Below are 21,411 nucleotides of genomic sequence, written 5' to 3'. Positions count from 1 at the left end.
AATTTATATGTAATAAAAATCAAGCAAAAATCAAAAGCAACCCTATTCTGATTTTAAGGTTTCTTCACTAGCTAATACAGAAAGGATGGATGTTTGTGTCTCTGTCTCTCCCAAGTGCATTCTCTGTATGTACAAATAGAGGCATTCAGCAAAGCACAAGGGATGTGATAACTCAGAGAGTTCATGGACTTAAAAATCCAGGACCCCGATGTTGCGTGCCTTTGCTTAGATCGTTTTCACTTGTGTTGTGAATAACCATTCTGAATTTGGTGGACTTACGTAAACTGGAGTACGTGTTCAAGACTTGGTAGGGTAAAGAGACAACTGAATTTTAGGAAGAAGTGAGAAGAATTGTGAGAGTGAAAAGTACCATGCTTGGTTTTTACTTAGAAACTGTATGCTTTGAATGTTAGAGCAAGTACCTTAATTTCAAGGGAGATTCCTAGAACTGATTTTAGGGGAGTATAGAGCCACAGACCCTAAAAACCTTCCATCTCTCAGCCTGTTTCAGTAGAGTGGCATATGAGCTACAGAATCAGTTTTTGAAACTAATTTTTATTTACATATGACCAAATTTATAGCTGTTAATTATCTGGTATATTATATAATTTAAGGGTCATTTTTCTGTAAGTAGACAGATCTATCCACGGTTTTGAAAGAGCAACCTGTTATAGATAAAAATGGGTATAGGGATTGGATTGTCAAATGAATGAGGCTTTCTACTTTCATACCTAATATGTGTAAAAATACCAGAGCTCTGTGCAGATTGAGAATTTTATACTTGTAAATATTGAAATCATTCATTCATGTAGACATGCAGCTGCATTCTTACATTAACAATGTTTGCACGGCTTATTTTACTTTCAGAATCCAATCCTAAATAACAAATTTCCTGAATATGGGGGAAGCATGTATGTGAGCTCACAAACAAATAGCTAAAGTCCTGTATTTGCATGTAAATGTGTGCATAGATGATGTGTGGCATCAACTTAGTTTGAAAAATAATGAATTAGGGGTTCAGCAGAAGAGCAGCCCCTTTAAACTCTCTCTGCAGCGTTAATTCTGCCTCCATTAGACCCATCACTTCTCTCTGACCCAAAGCATGAGGTTCTTTATATTGGGTCATTTGACTAAGGTGAGGTATCTGAGCATCTGATGGTGGAAAACCCACATCAAAGGCCTGTTGATGGAGTGAACTTCATTAGGCTTCTCTGGGCTTGAAGCTCTAATGGGGGGCACGGTCCCTGCCTGAGGCAAGAGGGAGCTGTACCTACGGGGCCAGGGAGGCACTGGAAGGCTTCAGAAAGGGATGTGGTTTTCCCCACATAAATCTAAACATGGGTGATTGGACACCTCTCATGTCAGTGTGATACATGTCTGTATTAAGTGGCAGAAGGTTTTTTTATCTATGCCTTGTTGTTTCATGAGAAAATGCACTTTGAAGACATCTAGTATGCTGTGGAGTGATTTTTAGTGCATTTTAAATGTTTACTAGCTAGCAAGATTTTTCACAAGGAATTTCATAAAGCCATTTGTGTGTTTATTGTACACTGAGCCCATGCCTGTAGTATCATGTTCTTTTTTCTAGCTGGTTAAGAAGCAAGTTATTTGTTTTTGGCTAAGGGAATTTCTGGGAGTATTACAAAGGATTTTTTAAAAACAAAAACTTTCCAAGTGGATATTATTCCATTATTTTTCCTCAAGTGTAAACACTTACATTTGGAATAATACAATAAGCTTTAATTTCCTAATTTTTATCCGTCACAAAGTTTTGTGTGTTCCAAAAAAACTATTTCCAGACATTGTTAGCTTAGATTAGTTATTCATTAGTAGCCAAAGATTTCTTTTTTCAAAATTGGCAATAATATGTTTTCATCTTTTCCAGTAAGCAGCTTTCACATGCAGCATTGAACAAGCACTTTCTTTCTCTTTGACAAACACTGTAAAAAACTTGCGCATTTTCTGCAAAGAATACTCTGGGATATTAGAAAAATACAACGTTTCCCTTCCTTTTTATGCCATGATAAAGAATAATTGGTTTTGGCCAGCAATAAATGCAGCTTAGCAACTGTGTTTAGGGCAAGATTTTTAAAAGACCATAAACACCGGTGTATCCCATTGAAACACATAAGTAAATGTCCTGATTTTCAGAAGTACTCTGCAGTCAAGAGCTCCTTTGGGAATCAGGTCTCCTGCAGTGTACCATGGTATTCCTCGCAGGGAAACTGAGTGTGGAACACTTCTTTGAAAATTTGTCTGCTTCTTTTAAGGGTCTAACTACAACTTGAGCAGTTCTAAAAATTCAGCCCCAGTGGTACTAATCACTTCAGAAAATCTGGCCGTTAGTCAGACAGAGCTAGCTTCAAAGGGTGAAAACTCCACTGGGCTTAGCTTCAGCTGTAAAATTTAATCATGGAGATGGTTTTCCCACACTCTTTCATTTGTTTCTGGGTAAATTCGATATGGGATATAAATGAGTGTTTGTGCCTGTTGCAATGGAGAAAATGTGGTAGGTGATCCCAAATTTTCAGACCCTGAGGTAGATGGGACTGAAGTTTTCATTTAAATTTAGGTTCTGCGTCTCTAGATGCTTGAGTTGATTCAATTTCATGTTATATTAATTGACTGTAAGGCTCTAAAGAATGCTAAGTACATTTGATGACTTTCTATAATAATAAGCCAGTTAATTTAAGTTAGGTTAATAACCACTGTGATTTTAACATCTTGTGAATTAAGAGTTTCATTTCATATTGTCTTTTAAAATTATAAGATTTACCTTAGTTTAAAGTTTTAATTCAATTCTCTATTCTCAGGAAAAGCTGATCCTTTCATTGTTATTCTGCATCAGCAAATTAAGGTTAGAGGTTTGTTTTGATCCTGGAGTTATCCATGTCCTACCATTACTGTGCATGCTTGGGGAACATCTCTGCTGCTCAGAGAGGTGTACAAGCTACATCTGGCTCTAACAGAAGTCTTGCTTCCCAGATCCCCGATGACCGTCTGGGGATTTAGATCACCAAACCTACTAGAGATTACAGGAATAATCTTGTACCCTTTCTTGTTCTGGCAAAAATTATTTTCCTTATGTATCCTACTTTATGCTGAAGCATAAGATTTCATTTTTTTTGTGGTTAGCATTGCAAATGATGCATTAATGTTTTTTTTCTTTAAGACACAGAGGATGAGGTGAACTTACCAGGAAGCCTAAAGCTGTTATGTAGAGCCCCAGTGATGCAAATTGCTTCACTTGGTAATAACCATGCAAAGCCTTACTCTACCTTGCGTACCCAGGACCTGCAAACGTGAAACAACCTGTATAGTAGGCACTTACACGAGGGGAGATTAAAACAGCCTTTCATCGGTTTTAGCTCTAGGTTTTGTTCTTGCAAGCGATTGTACATCTTGAGAAAAGATTGGGAGAAAAAACCTGCTGCTTCTACTTCACAGGGTCCCCTTGAATCACTTTCTTTTTGATTCTTTGAATTCCTGCATAGCAGAACCCTATGGTTGTATGGGCCGTTGAGCAGGCAGACTGCATGCAAGAAACAAATCACTGAAGACTTTCAATTCTACAGCATTTCCATGCAGAGCAGCACTGAAATCCATAGCACTTATTGTTATCTTGGGTCAAACACCAAGCAGGAGAGTTTCCTGCAGTGTAAGATTCTGTGGGATTTTCCACCCCTCCCAGAGTTAGGATAATAGACTTACTCTGCTCCGGTGTCTTGTGGGTGCCCGGAAAAATTGTGATCAGTTCCCAACAGCTTTTCCCTGTGAGGACAGATCACACAAAATCACACAAAATGTTAAAGGTTGGATGGGACCTCGAAAGATCATCTAGTCCAACCCCCCTGCCAGAGCAGGACCACCTAAAGTAGATCACCCAGGAACACGTCCAGGTGGGTTTTGAATGTCTCCAAAGAAGGAGACTCCACAACCTCTCTGGGGAGCCTGTTCCAGTACTCTGTCACCCTTACAGTGAAAAAGTTTTTCCTTATGTTGATGTGGAACCTCCTGTGCTCCATCTTGCACCTGTTGCCCCTTGTCCTGTCATTGGACATCACTGAGAAGAGCCCGGCTCCATCCTCCTGACACTCACCCATTATGTATTTATAAACATTGATGAGGTCACCCCTCAGTCTCCTCCAGGCTAAAGAGACCCAGCTCCCTCAGCCTTTCATCATAAGGGAGATGTTCCACCCCCTTAATCACCTTTGTGACTCTGCACTGGGCTCTTTCAAGCAGCTCCCTGTCCTTCGTGAACTGAGGGGCCCAGAACTGAACACACTATTCCAGATGCGGTCTCACTAGGGCAGAGTAGAGGGGGATGAGAACTTCTCACAACCTACTGACCACACCCCTTCTGATACACCCCAGGATGCCATGGGCCTTCTTGGCCACAAGGGCACATTGCTGGCTCATGGTCATCCTGCTGTCCACAAATGCTGGAGTCTGGGTGTTCATGGCAGCTTAGAACTTGAGCAGAGGCAGGAGAGGAGAGGAGAGAAGGCTCAGGTGCTATGTAAGTGCAGTGCTGTGGTACAGACCATGCCCTGTCATACCACAGGGTTTCCCTCCTCCTGAGAAAGAAAGTGTCATGTACTTGGGTGGGGTTTTTTTGTTGCTTGATTTAGTTTCATTAGTTGTGGTTCATTTTTTTGAAGGAGATACTTGCTTATGATTGTTTTACTTGTTGAAGTTTGTTGCAAAAGACTTCGTGTGCTAAGAGAGTTTTTATCTTGAGTATTTATTGTCCAAATCTTTCTGAAATTTTAGCAGAGACTAGCAGAGCTTGTGTGTTTTTGAACAATTCTAGGTACAGGAGGAAAGAAAAACTAAAATAGTACAGTTCTGCTTTCAATTAAATGTAAAAGTAAGGTTTAAAAAGTATCATAGGTATGCTTTAGGGGTTTTGCTATGCAATTTCCACTAATATTAGTATCAAAAGATCACAAAAGAAAAAGCCCTTTCATTTAAGGACATTGCCTGCGTATGCTTTCTGTGTGTCACAAGAAAACGTGTCTTATTAGATTTTTAAGCGGTGCTTGCCATTGGTCTCACTTTAAAGCAGTATTGCTGGTAGCTTTCGCAATTCTTTATCCCATGTCTTATGAATTCTCTATCTAAATATTCTCCTCATCTTCCAGGTTTATATTGTAGTTGTCAACTTGGTGATTTTTGCTATGTGCTATTTCTTTTCCTCACAGTTACGTTTTAAGAAAAAGAAAAATGTATGATCTGTATGTTTTATTATTTCCATTATGATAACAATGGATCTTAGTGACATCTCAGGATCAGGAAGCAAAAACGACATGCGAGGTTATGCTCAGAACCACACTGTAGCAATGGGTTGAAATTCAGCTGTATCTGACTCAGAGCAGGCAGTGGCTCTTCAAATAAACAGCAGGTGATTCATCTTCATTCCCTGCAATAACAGGAACGTTTTGGGGCAGCGTAAACCTGATACCACAGTTAATACCTAGGAAAAGACAAAAATGTTTCGAATAAAAATAGCCACTTAAACATCATGTGCCCTTGGTTCCCCCAATATTAACTTTGAGCTGTGTCCCAAAAGCTCCAGCTGGTAATTAGATTCTCCTGCAGAAGTGGAAGCTTTGACTTGCAAATGCTGCAAGTGGTATGTGATGCTTGAGGCATGTTCTCCTGTAACCTGCTGCTGATTTCAAAGGCAAGACTGACAGCAGTTCCTTCAAGTGACTATTGGCAGCTCAGGCTGCCGGAAAAATGAGATAGATTGAATAAACTAATCTTCATTAGTAGCACTCAATAAGAGAAGCAAGGGCTTAGAGAGAAGGGACCAGGAGACAAGTGAAATGGAATTCAAGACTTTTATTTTATTAGCTGCATAGGGCTCCATTCTTTTCACAGTAAATGAGCTAATTATAAGTTGCATATATGCAGTGGGAGAATAGGTAAGAGTGAAAGAGCTGAGATTTCACTTTGGTGTTGATTTCATATAATCTAAATATAATGTTATAATGTTCTGACTAATTTAAATACTTGATTGCACTTAGCTTAGTAAAATAGTTAGGACTTTGCTGTATTGGATGTGGTCCAACTGGGACAGTCTTATTTGTCAGGCTCAAAAAAGTGCTGTGATGATTTAGCTGGAAGACAAGTACCAGCAACTAGTTTGTGTCACTACATGAGTATTTTACTGTGGTTCAGTATTTACAGTTATGAGTAGCTTTGGTGATCTCTGCCATGGCCGTGTTTTGCTGCCGTTGCTGGCTTGAGGAGGCTGCTCGGTGATGCCAACTGAGCATTGCAGCCCCTGGTTTCAGGAGGGAGGGTGTCCTTGCATCTCTGTGCTTGTGTGTCCCTAGCTAGTGTAATGGCCCTATAGGCAATGACCAGCCAGCACAGAGACATCACCTGTGGTTTTCTTCTGTCCTGATACAAAGACAGACCCAAGATCAGGCTCACCCGAGTGGACCTGAAGCTATTTGTGCTTCTGATCGCTTTGCCCTGGTAGCCAGTGTCTGTGGGACAAGATCCAGTATGATACACATTGCAGTTCTTCCATGGGAAAAGCAACATACACCCCCATTAACCATTGAGTTGCTTAGGAGCAGGCAGTAATTCATCCTTATACTGAGGTATTCTGGGGATATTGCAACTTCTAGTCTTCCACAGACACTTTTCTGGGGGATAGGCATATTTGCATACTTCCTAATTCTCCGCTTGTTCCAAAAATAGATCTATATTTTGTATTACTGCACACTTAATTTGAACTTTTATTTTGCTTACATAGTAATGAAATCAGTTTACATAATAATTCTCTTGTTCCCTTGACAGTCCTTATTGCCTAGACATGCTGGGTTTTGTTACCTTACATGAACCATTAATTGGAATCTGATGTTCTTGGCAGGAGTACAGTCGCAAATGACAGTGTCATACATCTGTGCTTACTGTGAGGGGAGTGTCTCAATTTTAAAATGTGAGCAGAACCTCCAAATAAAATCAGTCTTAGAAAACAGTTTCCAATACAGTCTGTTGTTGCAATATACAGGAAAATAAACTGCTTCAAAAAGTAATTTTGCCAGAATGTCACTGCAAGTCTCTTTTTAGGTGCCTAGGTGTTAATATTTTCTGGATTATTCTCTATGCTTTTTTGAGGGAAATTACCAGCTGATCCTTTACAGTTGTACAGTGCTGAGTGCGACAGGGTCCTGCTCCATGGCCAAGCCTCCAGGATATAACAATAATAGAAACAGATATCCACACAGCTGCTGCATCAGTGTTCATATTTTTTACTCTTCATTTCATCTAACTACAAAACAACATCATGGATATTGTTGAAAACAAAGCGTTAGTTGTTTAGCTGCAAAATACAGGGAAGTTTCCTCCTCACAAAGAAGAAAGTCCAATAATGGGAGAAGATTCATACCAATGGATGACAGTATGAGGCTTTGCTCCCAACAAGGTTTGAATTGGGGCAAAACGGCAGTGTCCTTGTTTCAGACCTCTCAACTATTTAGGGTGTGGTGGTGTTTCAGTCATTAAAAAAAATCCTCAGTTTGTTCTAGTTTTCATAAACAACTGAAGCAGAATGAGAGCTGAGAACTGTCAGCTCCTGGACCTGATGGCCATGATGGTTACAGAGAAGGCCATCAGTGCCCAGAGATCAGATGTCATTTGGGATGCTGAAGCCATTGTTTGATGTACGTTTTAATCCAGTGCTGTTCTCAAAAGAAGGAGTTTTGTCATCTCTCCCGCTTGGTCACTTTCCCCCTTCCCCACTCTGCTCATTCCCTGTCCCAGCTCATGGTGTCCTTCAGCTTTGCAGCAAGCTGGACTGGGACTGTCCTCTGCTCAGGGTATGTATGGCCATGTGCACGCAATAGCCAGAACCTGTCTCTCCCGTCATCCATTTTATGCATCTCTTGGTGCACACCCTGCTAGCCCCCAGTGAACACCTTGCTAGCCTCCATTAAAAAGGAGCGTAGGGCTTCCTTGCCACAAGTCCACCCACTGGTGTCCTGCTTGCTGTCTTTGAAAAGCTGAGCAGTGTTACCCTTTCTCCGAAGGCCCATTAGAGATGCTTTCATGGAAGAGATGTAGCCATTGCCATTTACACAGTGGCTTCAGTGCTGCAAAATCCAAAGATTTGGAGATGAAACAAAGAGCCGACACAACCTAGAGTTGAGATAGGATGGGGAGGAATATTAAAAAGAGTTTGTGAATCCCTTCTAGAGAAGTTAAAATTTTACTTTTGGGGAAGCAGGAGTATTCGGATGCCTCAGGGGCCCGCCCTGCATTGCTGACAACCTATAGAGCCACTGCCACTGAACAAAATTCTAAATGTGAATCCCTGGGTCTTGCAATTGTGTTCTTAGTTTCTGAGGAAGTACTAAAAGTAGAATCAGACTGCAAGCAGTCCAGACAAAATGTCTACACATTGCTTTAATGGCTGTACAGAGGTATCTGAAGTGGGCATCGAGGCTTGATCATCACACCTGGTGGTAAACCTCATTTGTTTTAAGAAAAGGCAAAAAAATGCAGATGCTGTGCCAGGACTGCCTTCAGAGGATGTTTGCCATTGTTTTCCTCACTGCACATTCATCTTTCTAGCATCTGTCTTGGATTGACTGCCTCAGAAAAGGCATTTACAAGTAGAATTGAAGTGTACTTAAAAGCCAAATATGGGTTGTTTGTTGTAAAGCAGCCGATAGATAGTTGGCAAGACACCAAAAGGTCCAGACACTAATCTAATTGTTTACAGCTCATGGAGAGATTAATCCACAAGATTGGATGCCCTCATTTCCTTTACTCATTACAATGAATGTGTGAGATGCCAAACCCCATGGGGCAGCAGCAGAAAGAAAAATGTCTCCATTTCAGTACAGTTACTGTTTCAAGTTTAGAAATATATTGATTCTCTGGGTTTTGATAAGAATATAAATGCAAAGTACTATGCTTAATATCAGAATATTCTTGTTTCCTAGCCTCAGTGAAACAAAATCGTGCTTTCTTATTTTAGTGTAATATAATGCTCTGCAAAATTCAGATCAAACATATGAAATAAAATATATTGAATACACAGTGAAAATGGTCAGGATACACATCCTGGCTTGCAAGGGCAAGCAAATGCTCCACATGAAAAGCGGGCAAACCTACCCACGGATGTCCAGGCTGGTAAGCTTTGAAAATCCTGTCTGCTGCAAGATGCTGTGCATTGGAACAGAAGCTCTGCAAAGGGAAAAAAGCAAGCCTAGTATTGCTTGGGCAGCCGGTGAGAATAAAACAAACACTGCTGAGTGGCTGTTGCAAGTAGGATTTCTGTGAAATAGGCTTTTCTCTGAACTGAAAGTGGAGCTCAGGAGCAAACAGTACTGTGGGGCTATATACACTTTGAAGAGCGAATGGTTCAATGAGACAAAAACGTGGCTAATCTGCAGGGTATACTCCTGCCTCCCTCCACCTCCCTGCATTGGTCTGGCAGAAATGCCAGGAGGTGCTGCCTCTTCTGCTAGGCACTCAATGCTTTGTGCTGGAGAAAGGGGATGTTTCGTCCTCATGATACCAGTCACTCTGCTAGTGATCCTGAAAAGAGTCACCCCTTCTGCTGATGATGAAAATTACTGTGACTTTGGCCAGAAGCAAGATTTGGGAATGCTGCCTGGAGACCAAATAAGTAACACCTTGGTCTTGCAGACCGGTTAACCTCTAACTTACTGGCTGAAGTGGAAAAAGTGTTCATGAGCGAAGTGTGTGCATGTTTGCAAGCTAGTCGGCCTGTGAGCTGTTTACTGGTCATGATGATATTTTGTTGATGAAATTTTGCTACAGTTGCAAAGACTTTTCAAAAAGCTAATGGGATTGAGATATATTTATTCCAATGTTGCAATACCTGGCACATTTGGGGGAAGAAAATTAATATCCTGAACTAGTCTTTGCAGTGTTTCTAATTCCTTTACTAAGCATGTCCTCGTATATCATTTTACTTTACCAGCTTTTGGGAAGAAGAGAATGTTTTGCTAGTTAGGACTTGTTTTGGCTTAGTTTTTAATAATATAAGTCAGCACCATGTTGCCTGAAAGTCTGAATCTGACAAAAGTTTAGTTTTAAATGGGCTGCTTTTATGAGGTCATGTGTAGACTCATTGCTCCTGAATCAAGATCATAAATGTGTAATTTTAATAACATTTGGTGAGAATAAGCATTTGCATATCCTTGGAGAAATTGTTCTCTCCTGCATAGTTAAGCTATTTCAGCCATGACGTGGAGGGGGCATTTCAAGATTTGCACGTAGCTTAAAACATTGTACTTTGCAAGGGAAGAATAGTGCAGGTAATTCTTTTTTCTCTGTAATGCAGTACTTCTCCCAAGTAGAGAGAGTGACGGTACTAAGCATATCCAAAGCAGGGGTTTCTGTGGTGCAAAAACCAGCTTGGGTGTTGACTTGAAAGCTGGTCATCGCTGTATGTGGAAGCTAAATGAGGAACTGATAAGAGAGTGTTAACTGTACAGCATGGTTTCAGTCCTCTACTTCCCAATTATTTTTGTATTTTGAGTCTCTTATGGAGCAGTCAGCGTGGGAGGGTCTTGATAAGAGGTCACCATGGATTGCCTTTCTGTCTGTCGGAACCGGTGTTTCTTCCACAGGGAGTGGAACGCATTGACCTGCCAGGGCTCAGGAGCCTGCGCACTGCCCGCAGCCTGGAGCAGGGCATGGTGCTGACCATCGAGCCGGGCATCTACTTCATCGACCACCTCTTGGACCAAGCCCTCCATGATCCTGCACAGTCCTGTTTCATCAACAATGACGTCCTGCAGCGATTTAGAGGATTTGGTGGGGTGAGTAATTCTTAACGAGGTGGTTTTCTGAAATTGGTTTTCTGTTTGTTTGCCTTTCCTGTGTACTTGAGAGTAAGTCTTTTGGAAGTTGTGATGTATTGCACATCGGGCTGAAGCAGCGCGTTGGGCCATTTGACCCTGCAGACAAACTGGGTGGTTTTTTTGTTATTTTTAAATGCGGTTTTATACTTGTGATAGCTGATTAACGATAGACCCATATTTTTCCATTGATTGAAGTACCTTCTGTCAGCACTGTACTTGTGAGTTGCCAGGTAGGTGTCTTGTCTACATGTATGAAACATGTGTGTTATGAAAGACAAGACTGAGATCCATATTCCAAAGTTAGCCTCCTAGACAGCAGCACGGTCTGGTGCTCGCTCCGAGGGCAGAAAAGCCTGATGCTGTTTAAGTCAGGGAGGCAGTAGAGAAAAACAACAGTAATTGCTCTTAGTGGACTATTGCCAAAACGGCACAAAACTTATGAATGTAAAGCCTTCCATGTTTTCCAAGGGAATGGCCAATGGTCTTCAGGAGCACCCAAGCTTGAGGTATCGCATTGCAGGCAGCAGTGTGTGCGCAGGAAGGTTGGCTGACTCAGAAGGTAGCCGTGATCTGGGCGATCGTTCCCATGCAGGCAGCTGCTGCGCAAGTAGAGGGGCCTTGTTTCTCCATGCTCTCCAGGGCACATTTCCCATTCAAAGCCACCACCCTTTCAGAGCATTTAGCAGTTGCAGTGGCTTCCAGTGGGTTTTCATTTTAGCAGGGGGAGCATTTGAAGGGTGCCTCATTGTTCTCCGAGCTTCCGTATTCATGCACAGAGAAGATAGAGCAGGCAGCTGCAATGCCCCATCCTCCTCGTGGCTTTTCTGCTAAGTCTCAACAAAGCTAACAATCACTGGCAACGGCGGTGATTTTCTGGTATGAAAAGTCACTCATTAGGAATTGTCCGCTGCTGCCATCAACTAATTTATCACTGTACACCATCCATGAGAGGGTAATTACTGTAACGCTTTTGGTCTGAGCTGCCTTTGAACGACCAACCCTGACAGAAATGTTGTGTGTGCCATCACCAGTTGTATGAACCAGCCAGGCTCCTGGGCAGCTGCCTGTGGAGGCTCCTCATACGATGTGCGTGCAGCCTTATTGAGAGACGTGGGATTTTACCCGCACTGATATTTAATTCACTGCTGAGGTTTGGGATGTTACCTGTGTCTGTGTTGTTTCAATATCAAGACTTGCCAGCCAGCCAACTGAGATACTAGTGAAAAAAAGGCAGCTAACTGCATTTTCTGTGAGCACATTATATATGGCACCACATGCTGAAGCATATTTTGAAGAAATGCTGTGTAGCACAAGTAATGCACTTGTGTAGCTTGACACCACAACACAAACAGGTTTAACTGTCTTTGCTTTCCTTGTAAACATTCTGTGGGAGTTTTTCAGCAGTTGAATTGATTCCTGGTGAGCTTTCGCTGGAAATGCTCAGCAAAGTCTACATTTTCTATGACTTGCTGTGAATGCCTGCTCTTGCTCTGCAGCTTGAGGCATGCATGTGGCTCACCTGCTGCCTGTGTTTGCATGGAATAGGAGTGACAGCACAGGATCTCTACCTTGGTAATAAGTTGCTGGATCAGGCACTTTTGTTCCAGAGATTTCAATCAAAGTCTAACTTTCTCCCCTGTTTTTTGCTTAGCTTCCTGTAATGATGACTTGTAAGAAGAGCTAGCCAACAAACTTTGCTAAAAGGGGGAGCTGCCCAAAAACGATTGAGCAAAAATCTGAATCTCCAATCCCCCTGTGAACAATACATTTTACTTAGAGAGTAAAAATAATAATACACACATACCCTGAGCCAGATGTTGTCACTTGAATTTGTCCAGGAGAAGAATGGAAATAAAATCTGAGACTGAAGTACATCTGAATATTTCTGAATTCTACACAAAAGCTGAATTATAATGCAATCAAAATTAATTTTTCCATCTTTACAATTCTGACTTGATTCTGCATAAATAGAAGGTGCATATTATGCTGTGTAGTGTGCTTAGTTACCTACATGCTTGTTCATTCTAGTTTACCCAGAATGAGTGAGTATTTCTCTCAAAAGTATGTCAGAAAACTTTCTCTGTACATTATTAGAAAAGATCCTGTGAAGCCCAGTGTTTTTACTGACATATATTAACAGTACAGGGGTTAGTATTGGTGTCAGTTCTAGCTGAAGAGCTCACTACAGTGTCTACATTCAGCCTGTACCCAGGGCTAAACTCTTAACAGTCGCTCTATCACCCAACAACCAGCCAGGGAGGGGAATCAGGAAAAGGAGAGCAGACCTATGGGTTGAAGTGAAAACAGATTTAATGAAACAGCACTAATACTAACAAAGGTATACAGAGTTATACTCAGCCAAATGAGTATGGCAGCCATCACAATCAACAGGAGAGCAGTCCTCAGAAGCAGAGAGAAGCCAGAGGAGGAGCCAGAGGAACCCTGCAGGAGTCCCCCTTCCTCAGCTTCCACAGCAAACCTTCCCCCTTCTGTCCCAGCCAAACCAGGCCATACAGCCAGTCCAATCCTCCTTTAAGTTTAAAAGAAAAATACATTCTACAAAAGGAAATAAGTAGTTCATTTCCCTCTGCAGAACTCAACACTAATTAAAATGTTCTTAATTTGGTTTAGTTTAATTCACTTCAAAAATGAACTTATATTTAACCAAAGTAACACCGCTGTAATTCTGAGTAAGACTGTCTGCACAGGGGATTTGTGGATTTTAATGAAATCACCTTGAATTCATGTCTTTTTTGGGCTTTGGATAATTTTCTTGCCTGTGACAAGTCTCTGCATTGAGAAGAGAAGCTCTTTTGCCAATGCCCAAGAGGGCAAGACTGTAGCCATTTATTGTAATTCATGCTGCCTGGTATTAGCCATGAAGAAATTGTAAAAGCTGGAAGAGCAGGAAAGAATGTGAGAAACGGGAGGTTTTCCTTCACCGGTTCTGCATTGTTGCCAGCATGTGGGGCCTGTACTGGTGGCACCAGCGCAGGTCCTGTGCACACTCAGAACAGGTCCATCGGCAGCCCAGCCTTCCTACATCCCTATAACACAGACACCCAGGCCTCGTGGCTGTAACTGCTCCTCAGGGACCTCATAATTTAGGCTTTTACCAAACAAGAGCTGGTCTGGGTCAAACACAGATCCCTCTAGAGGAAGGCGAGAAGTTTTGCCAGGGCATCTGCTTCTGAGAGCACAGGCTGCCCTGTCCGAAGCCCTGAACTCTTCACTTGACAGCCGTTGAGTTCAGTCCTTCACAAGTTTCCTTGGCCAATTTTGGGAAGTCACTCAGTCACATGTACTTCAGTTCTCCATCTGCAAAACTAAGGTCCAATTTTCTGAGGTCATAAATTCTGTGGGGCAAGGGCTGCCGTTGGGCACTGGCACAGTGCCTGTCCCAGGGCACCTCTGCTCTGCCTGGACTCTGCCTGCACTGTTCTCATAAATAAACATAGAGGTATGTGTATACAGTTGTATATATTGCTTAGGAAAAGCAGCCGATTCCTCAGGGAAGGGGAAATACCGACTCCAAATGCTGTCCTTTAGGGTTTGCCATTTCCATTCTTCATAAACTGATTACTGATTCATGCAGTTCGTACGATGTTTTCTTGAAGACCTAGTAAAACCATTCGATCTTTTTTTTGGCCTAAATATTCAGTCTCTGTTTGGGCTTTATTTTTGCCTAGGATTTGTAGAACTAGCACTAGACTTAATATGAAAACTCCATGCAACTTAGAGAAAATGCTGAAAGACAGCTCAATGTTAAATACATTACTTTCTTTCATTTTCAGATTTTTCTCATTTAAAAGTTAAATAGATTTACAAAACCCAGGACCTTGAAGATTCGCTAATATTACAATGTTTTTCAAAACACTAGTACTTCTCTTACTCAGTAACAAATGTTAAACCAAATAAAAAGCAGGCTATTTAATTGCTTCTACCTTTGGTTCAGAGAGTCATGCAGTTGTGTCTGTCCTGAGTTTTATTTTTCAGAAGGTTGAGCTCTGTTTCTGGGTTTATGGTGAATGTGTATTGTGGAATGAAATAGTTTACTAGGCAATAAACATTATGCTCATCTGCTTTTTAACATTTCGTATTATGTAACAGTAATAGTGCTACATAGCATTTTTTGGAAAAGTTTTCATAGAAAGGCAGTGGTCATAGTGAAATATATAGCTTTCTTTAAAGTTCTTGTGAGAGAAGTGATAGTTGTAGGCAACTCAAAACCAGCAGCTTATAAACCATCTTTAACCCTTTTCTCTTCAGTTGTCTAGTTAACGTAATTAGGTTAAAGTAAGAGCAGTTGTTTCTAACCTGTATTTAGCTTATAGTTTATTGCTTCTTTTTGAGCCTGGATGAAGGGACTGTGTGCCTGAAGCTTTTTTTTCCCAGTTATATCAGTTGATCTAATGAAATACATGGCCTCACCCTTCTAATCTTGATCCTCTTTTATAAAATGTTTATATGTGGACCTTTAAAATAAAGTGTGCCTGACATGAGGACTTTGCTTGTGGATAAGAAGAGGGAAGACTGGCAGCATGGGATGACAAAGAGTCATTGTGTGGCATAGAGCCTATTAGCCTCCATAGAAAACATCTTGGTGTTCCTACTTTGTGTAACATGGTAACAGGAAAGTGCCTTCCCTGACCCTGCAATGTACCCGCCTGTCCCTGGGTTTGACGTTCGGGCAGCTCTACTTCCTATCCAGTCCTCCTGAAATACAGAAGTCAAACCCTGATCGTGGTAAGCGTGCTTCATTAAAAATTATTGGTGAGTCAATGGCTGAGTTTAAGTAAGTCGCCTTGGCTACATGCATCTGCCTCTGTAGGATGGCAGTGATAAAAACAGACATGTGGATCCTTCAGACAGACAGAAGCACGTGTGCTAAGTTACTTTGTGGGGTAGCATGTGTGGCCCATGTCCTGTCATCGTTTCCCAGGCAAGTCTCCCACTCTGACATCTTGCAGCGATAGTATTGCTGCTTTCAACAGCCATAATCAAACAAATGCTCAACAGATTGAAAAAAAAAAAAAAAGGAGACATGTCACCAGTGGTCTTTTTTAATCACATCTGGGATCTGTCATCGTGCAAATCCGGACTATTTAATTGGCCAAAATTGTTTCTTGATTCTCAAAAGGCTTTTATATATATCATCATCCAAAAGAAATGAATGAGTGCTACAACCCCCTTCCCTTGGAAGATAACACAGGAGGCTCTGGGGAGCATGACTGTATTAGTAAGTCAGGACAAAGTGCGAGGCTGTATATATAGCTGACAGCAGCCCTGGTATTTAACTTCTATGCTGTCCTTGGCTATACCCGCACAACCCTGCTTTGGGACAGAGTTGGGTCCATTGAGTCAAGCCACGTGATGGTCTGTTGCTGGCATTAGGCAATTGTGCAATCAGGTCTATCTAGACAGATCATGCCACTGCCCTTGATATGAAAAAGGCATTTTAGGGTAGTCCTGGTATTCCTGGCCACTTCACCTTTGCAGGAGTGCTTTTTGAAGTATACCGTTTCACGAAAAAGCAGCGCCTCCCCTGGGGTGTTTGCAGAATGCCCTGAAAACTGCTAGTGCAGTGAACCTCACACCTCGGTTTGCTGTTCCTTTAAGCCGTGTCTGATTCCAAACCACTCTGTAGCCCTGAAACAAGCAGCACTGCTGAACAAAGAGCCTGCAAACAGGGACAGCTCGGAGAGCTAGTTTCATAACCACTGTCCCCCACTGGGAAAGGCAGTCCCAAGCCAGTGAGCCTTGCCAGGCAGATCCAGCATCTTTTATCCATTTGGACAGAAGACAAGACCAAATGCCGGGCTCTCCTGTAGGGAAGGTTTTGCAGGTCCTCTGAAGCTGCTTCTTGCAGCTGCTGAGATTAAGCTCAGGGTGAAGCATGGAGGATGTGAAGGAAAAGACCAAATGCAAAAATTTCCTCCCCCCTTGAGAACCTGTGTTCCTCTGCAATTGTGTTGCTTTTAGGCAAATGAAAAATGTGCACTGAGAGTGAGAAGTCTGTCTTCTCTGTTATGGCAGGCACACATTTCGGGTGAGATCAATCCAGGCAGACAAATGGTTAGATCCTGGAGAAAGAGCTGGAGCTTTCCTAGGAGTGATGGGTGAGGCCCCATGACAGCAGTGGTTCTGTGTGCACCTCCAGCTACATCTCAAAGAGCGTTTGGAGTTGGTGATGGTGAGCAGGCTTGTGCAACGGTCCTGGCTCTCCCACTTCTCACAGCAATCCACAGCTGTGAATTGGTGATATGATCACCTAACAATGTTTCTCCTAAATGATGAGTTGCTGTGTATGGCACTCCAAACTGATGGGTTTCCCCATCCTCCCCTGTTTGGTGACTCTCAGTTCCCCAGCTTAGGCAGCTCTAGCACCCCCCTGCACTCTCCTCATTCTCACCTCCACCAGGATTTCCCTTCCTGCACTCCTTAGCCAGCCCCATCTCTCTTTGTCCATTATTTGTCAATCCTGTCTCGCTTCACTGTATCTTCCTTCCCCCAGCTCCTTTCATCACTCTAGCTCCATTTTCCAGCTCCTTCCCCATCCTGATTTTCTCTTGTGGCCTAGATTGGGCACAGCATTAACAGACACCTTGTCCCACTTGTTCATCCCCCTCCCTCTTAGTCTGGCTTTCCTTTGCTCTGCTTTCAAGTCAGTCCATCCTCTCAAAGAGTGCCGAGGTGTTGATGAAGGCTTGAAATACTGAACTGGCAAACACTATTTTTTTTTTTTTTTTTTTTTTTTGCTAATTGTACTGGTTAAGCAGATGAATTGTGGCTGATATTTCTCTGTAGCAGATGCATTGAGGAATTTCACCTCAAGCAGGTGAAGGTTTGTGAAGCTAGTGGTGCTCCAAAAGAAGCTCTCTCTATAAGCAGAGTCAGCTCTAGCTTTGGCTGGCCTCCCCTCTGCTCTAGGACTTAATTTTGCGCTAACAGTTTCACTTCCCACATCAACACTGTGCCCAGCTCCATTTACATTGGTGGGCTTGACAATGTGATGCTTTGGCTTTTACCATGTCATCAGATCTGTCCCCTAGGTTCTGGCATTTTTGCAGGGCTCACCTGGTACCAGCAGGTTTTTGGCAAGGGCTGGTCCACCCAGGCAGGCTGTGCCCAGGCCCGAGACCCAGCAGGACAGATGCGGGGAGCTGCTGCAAGGCAGAAGGCACAGTTCACCTTTAGATGCAATGTGACCGTCTTGCTGAATCCTTGGGTTATTTTTTGCTTAGCTGGCCAAATTTGAAGCAATGAATCAAAAAACCCACCCTGCTAAAATCTGTTCAAGTGCATAGAGTCATTCAATGTGTTGCTGCTCTTCTGCAGCAAGGCACTGGCCTTTCAGGCACACTGAGCATAAAGAGCCTCGCAGCTTTCAAATTTACAGCTGTCCAAATCAAATGTGTGAACTCAATGGAGTTCATTTATTTAATTCTGCTTTATAATAAACTTAACTTGATACCAAATAAAAGAAATAATCTGGCAAAGACATCATTAAACAGTTCAATAAGGACTGGATGACTCATTTTGTTTGAACAAATGGATTATTTTGCAATCAGAAGTACAAATGTTAACCAGCTTTATTTTTAGTTGAAAATGTCAAGAGGTCAGAAACAATTAAAGCAACTGTAAGGTGGGAGTCCCCAGAGTTTGTGTTCTCTTGGATTTACACCTTACTAAAATTGCTTTTATTGCAGCTTAGCGACTTACTAACATTTTTCTGATAAGATAACGGAAAATGACTGTGTAGGCATATTTACTGGTAAGAAGAGATTAGAGTCAAACAGAAATGGAGCATACTTTTCATTTTAACAGAACAAGAGCTGGAAAACTGAGGGGATCTGCTTTTTCCTTGCATGATTTGAAATGTAGTGATTGTATTTTAAAAGGAATGTCTGGCCCACTTAGGACTCATCAGCTCAAAAGTCAATGTTTTGAATATCAGCTACAAGATTTTCATGTTGCAGTTCCTCCTTTGAAAGTTTATGGTGTTTAGAGAAAAGAGAATGTGATGTTTAAGTGCAAAGAGCAGCTAACTGCAGCTCAGCAACAAGACCACTTCAAGAACAGGCACTTCGGGCATCAGGAGGCACTGCTGTTGAACCTGTCCCTAGCAAGGTTGGAGGCAAATTCAGGGGAGAATGTTCCTTTTGCTGTTCGTGATGTCAGGGGGTTGAGATTTATTTGCCCCATGTAATTACACAGCATGAGCTCGCTGATGCAGCGTCTCGCTCGGCCTGTCCCTGACGTACCCGATGTAGCAGAGGCACCACCTGAATCACCTGCAGGGCCGCCACCTCCTGAGGGGCTGCTCTGCCAGGGGTCACCATGGAGCTTGTGTGATCCCAGGAGGGTGGCAGGGGCTGGTGGCCCAAGGGGATTGGACCCTGCAGAGCTCTGCACCACGGTGCTGGTGGTGATGGGCAATTCCAGTGCTTGCAGCATGTTGCTCTGCCTGGTGTTGCATCAACACCACAGACTGAAACACACCTTGTGCTCTTGCCGCTGTCGCTGCCTGATGTGCTTCTCATCCCCGGCTGGAATACCTTGGTAACCGCGTGTTCTCTGTAACAGGTCCGGATCGAGGATGACATCGCAGTGACAGCCAGTGGAATGGAGCTGCTAACGTGCGTCCCACGTACTGTTGAAGAAATAGAGGCTTTCATGGCAGAAGGCCAAAGCAGTGCCAAGACATTTGACTGCCTCTCCAGCCAAAAGCAGTAAACTTCAGGATGATACTTACTGTCTCACACTAATCAATCATCATTCTGATTTAATGCTGCAGCATATAAAATAAAATGCATCCAATTCTTAATAGCAAGAGAAGCAGGCAGGCTATTAGCCAGAATGATTCATTCATTAAAAATGGAAGTAGGCAGCTTCAGTACTTGATATCCAGCTAACTCAAATGCTGCTGTTTGCAATCAGCAGTTTACATTACCAAGTGCCACCTGAATAACCCTGCTGCATTATCAGTGGGGCTTATACTTCTGTCAAATCTCAGCTCAGAGTTATCTTGCAATTAAATCTCAATTTTGATGAATGAGACTCTTTAAAATACCAAATAGATATCTGAATGCTGTCAGCAATTGTAACAGTCTAAGTCCTTTTTTAAACTTCATCACGAGTACTGTGAAAAACATAGAAGAAAAATCAGCTGTTCTCAGTAGACATAATGGCATTTATATTTTTCTTACGGATCTTATTTCAGTGTCAATGGAGTAAGCAGAATTGAATCTTTATTAAAATTCATCCTTGGCATCATTTATTCTCACAGCTTTGTGATCATTACGCTGTTCTGCTCCTATTGCTGCTTATTTATCTGACCTTTCTACCAATTTGAGCTCTGGAAACTTTGACCCTTCATTAGCCGGATTTTTCTGCTCTGGGTAGTGGGTGTGCTGATCCTTCACACACAGCCCAACGCTTACTAGATTTGTTCATCTGTTCCTTAAAAACGTAAGTTGCTGTGGTGTTCACAAGCCTTAGAAATTGGGAGAAGGGAGTACCTTTGCTGCAGGGCTCAGGGTCATTCAGCAGCATATGCTGTGCAGAATGATAAAGTTATTTTTAACTGTCCAATGTTAGCTGGTTCAGAATGAAATCATGTAAATTTTATTTGGATACACCACAAACATACTAATAATGATCATAAATTTTTTTTCGATTCATGCAAGATTTAAGACACCCAGAGAAGCCTTTCTTTACTGTAGGTGCAGGAGAATAAATACATTTCTTGCATCATAAAATAGCCCTAGTTGCTGTAACTACATAAAAATAATCCTGCTCAATTTATGAACACATCAAAACTCCTGTTCGGTCTTCAGGCTCTGTTGCACAGTTTGACTGCAGAGCCACTTCAGAACATCCCTCTGCCGTGTCAGGGGCAACTGAAGTCAGGGCAGGATGTCAGGGCCTTTCTGGGTCTCACCGCTTGCCAGATAAGGATTTTCAGCTGACTTGATCATCTCAGCATCTCGGTTCTCTTGCTCATATTCTAGAGCTGGCACACAGTTCAATGGGACCAACTGTGAGTTTCTGGGTGCCTGCAAGCACCTGTCTTATGTGGGGCATACAACACAACATGGGCTTGGATGGTGTCAAAAACTACTATGTTGCTGTCTTTGTGCCCCCCACCTGGGACTGGACTTAGGTCTGAAATAATTTCCTTAAAAATTGTCAAATGTGTTGCTCTGCAGAGAGCTCATTGCTAATTGGGTTGATCTGTGTGACAAGAACCTGCTCTTTATTTGTAACAGCTTGGTGACCCATTGCTAAATAGGAAACTGCGTGTTGGAGACTGAAGAAACACGTTATGAAGTAATCCAGGGGACTTGACTCCTTATGTTTAATGTCACTTTATTAACAAATGAGCCTATTTACATCTTTTTAAAGATTGCTCAGCGTTGGTTTGTAAGAGGTAAGTGCAGGAGGTCTTGACTGTGAAGGGGAAGGGGCGAGGAGGGGAGGGTGTGAGATCAGCAGCTTGTATGTGCAGCTGCGCTAATGCTTCCTTCTGTGGTGACTGCAAGTCTTG

General features: G+C 42.4%; 1 protein-coding gene across 1 annotated transcript in view; it reads left to right on the top strand.

The window, feature by feature from the left end:
- The window catches only part of PEPD (peptidase D), a 141,751-nt gene extending 122,153 nt beyond the window's left edge, over positions 1–19,598 (top strand). Inside the window, exons 14-15 of the mRNA XM_086469319.1 lie at positions 10,629–10,820; positions 19,449–19,598. Coding sequence (XP_086325445.1) covers positions 10,629–10,820; positions 19,449–19,598 — 342 coding nt within the window. The remainder of the gene's footprint in view (positions 1–10,628; positions 10,821–19,448) is intronic.
- Positions 19,599–21,411: the final 1,813 nt, after the last annotated feature.

Source organism: Leptosomus discolor, chromosome 8 (genome assembly GCF_034619465.1).
Source record: "Leptosomus discolor isolate bLepDis1 chromosome 8, bLepDis1.hap2, whole genome shotgun sequence".
Lineage (NCBI taxonomy): Eukaryota > Metazoa > Chordata > Aves > Leptosomiformes > Leptosomidae > Leptosomus > Leptosomus discolor.
Note: the sequence above shows the minus strand (reverse complement) of the source record. Positions and strands in the feature narration are given on the sequence as shown.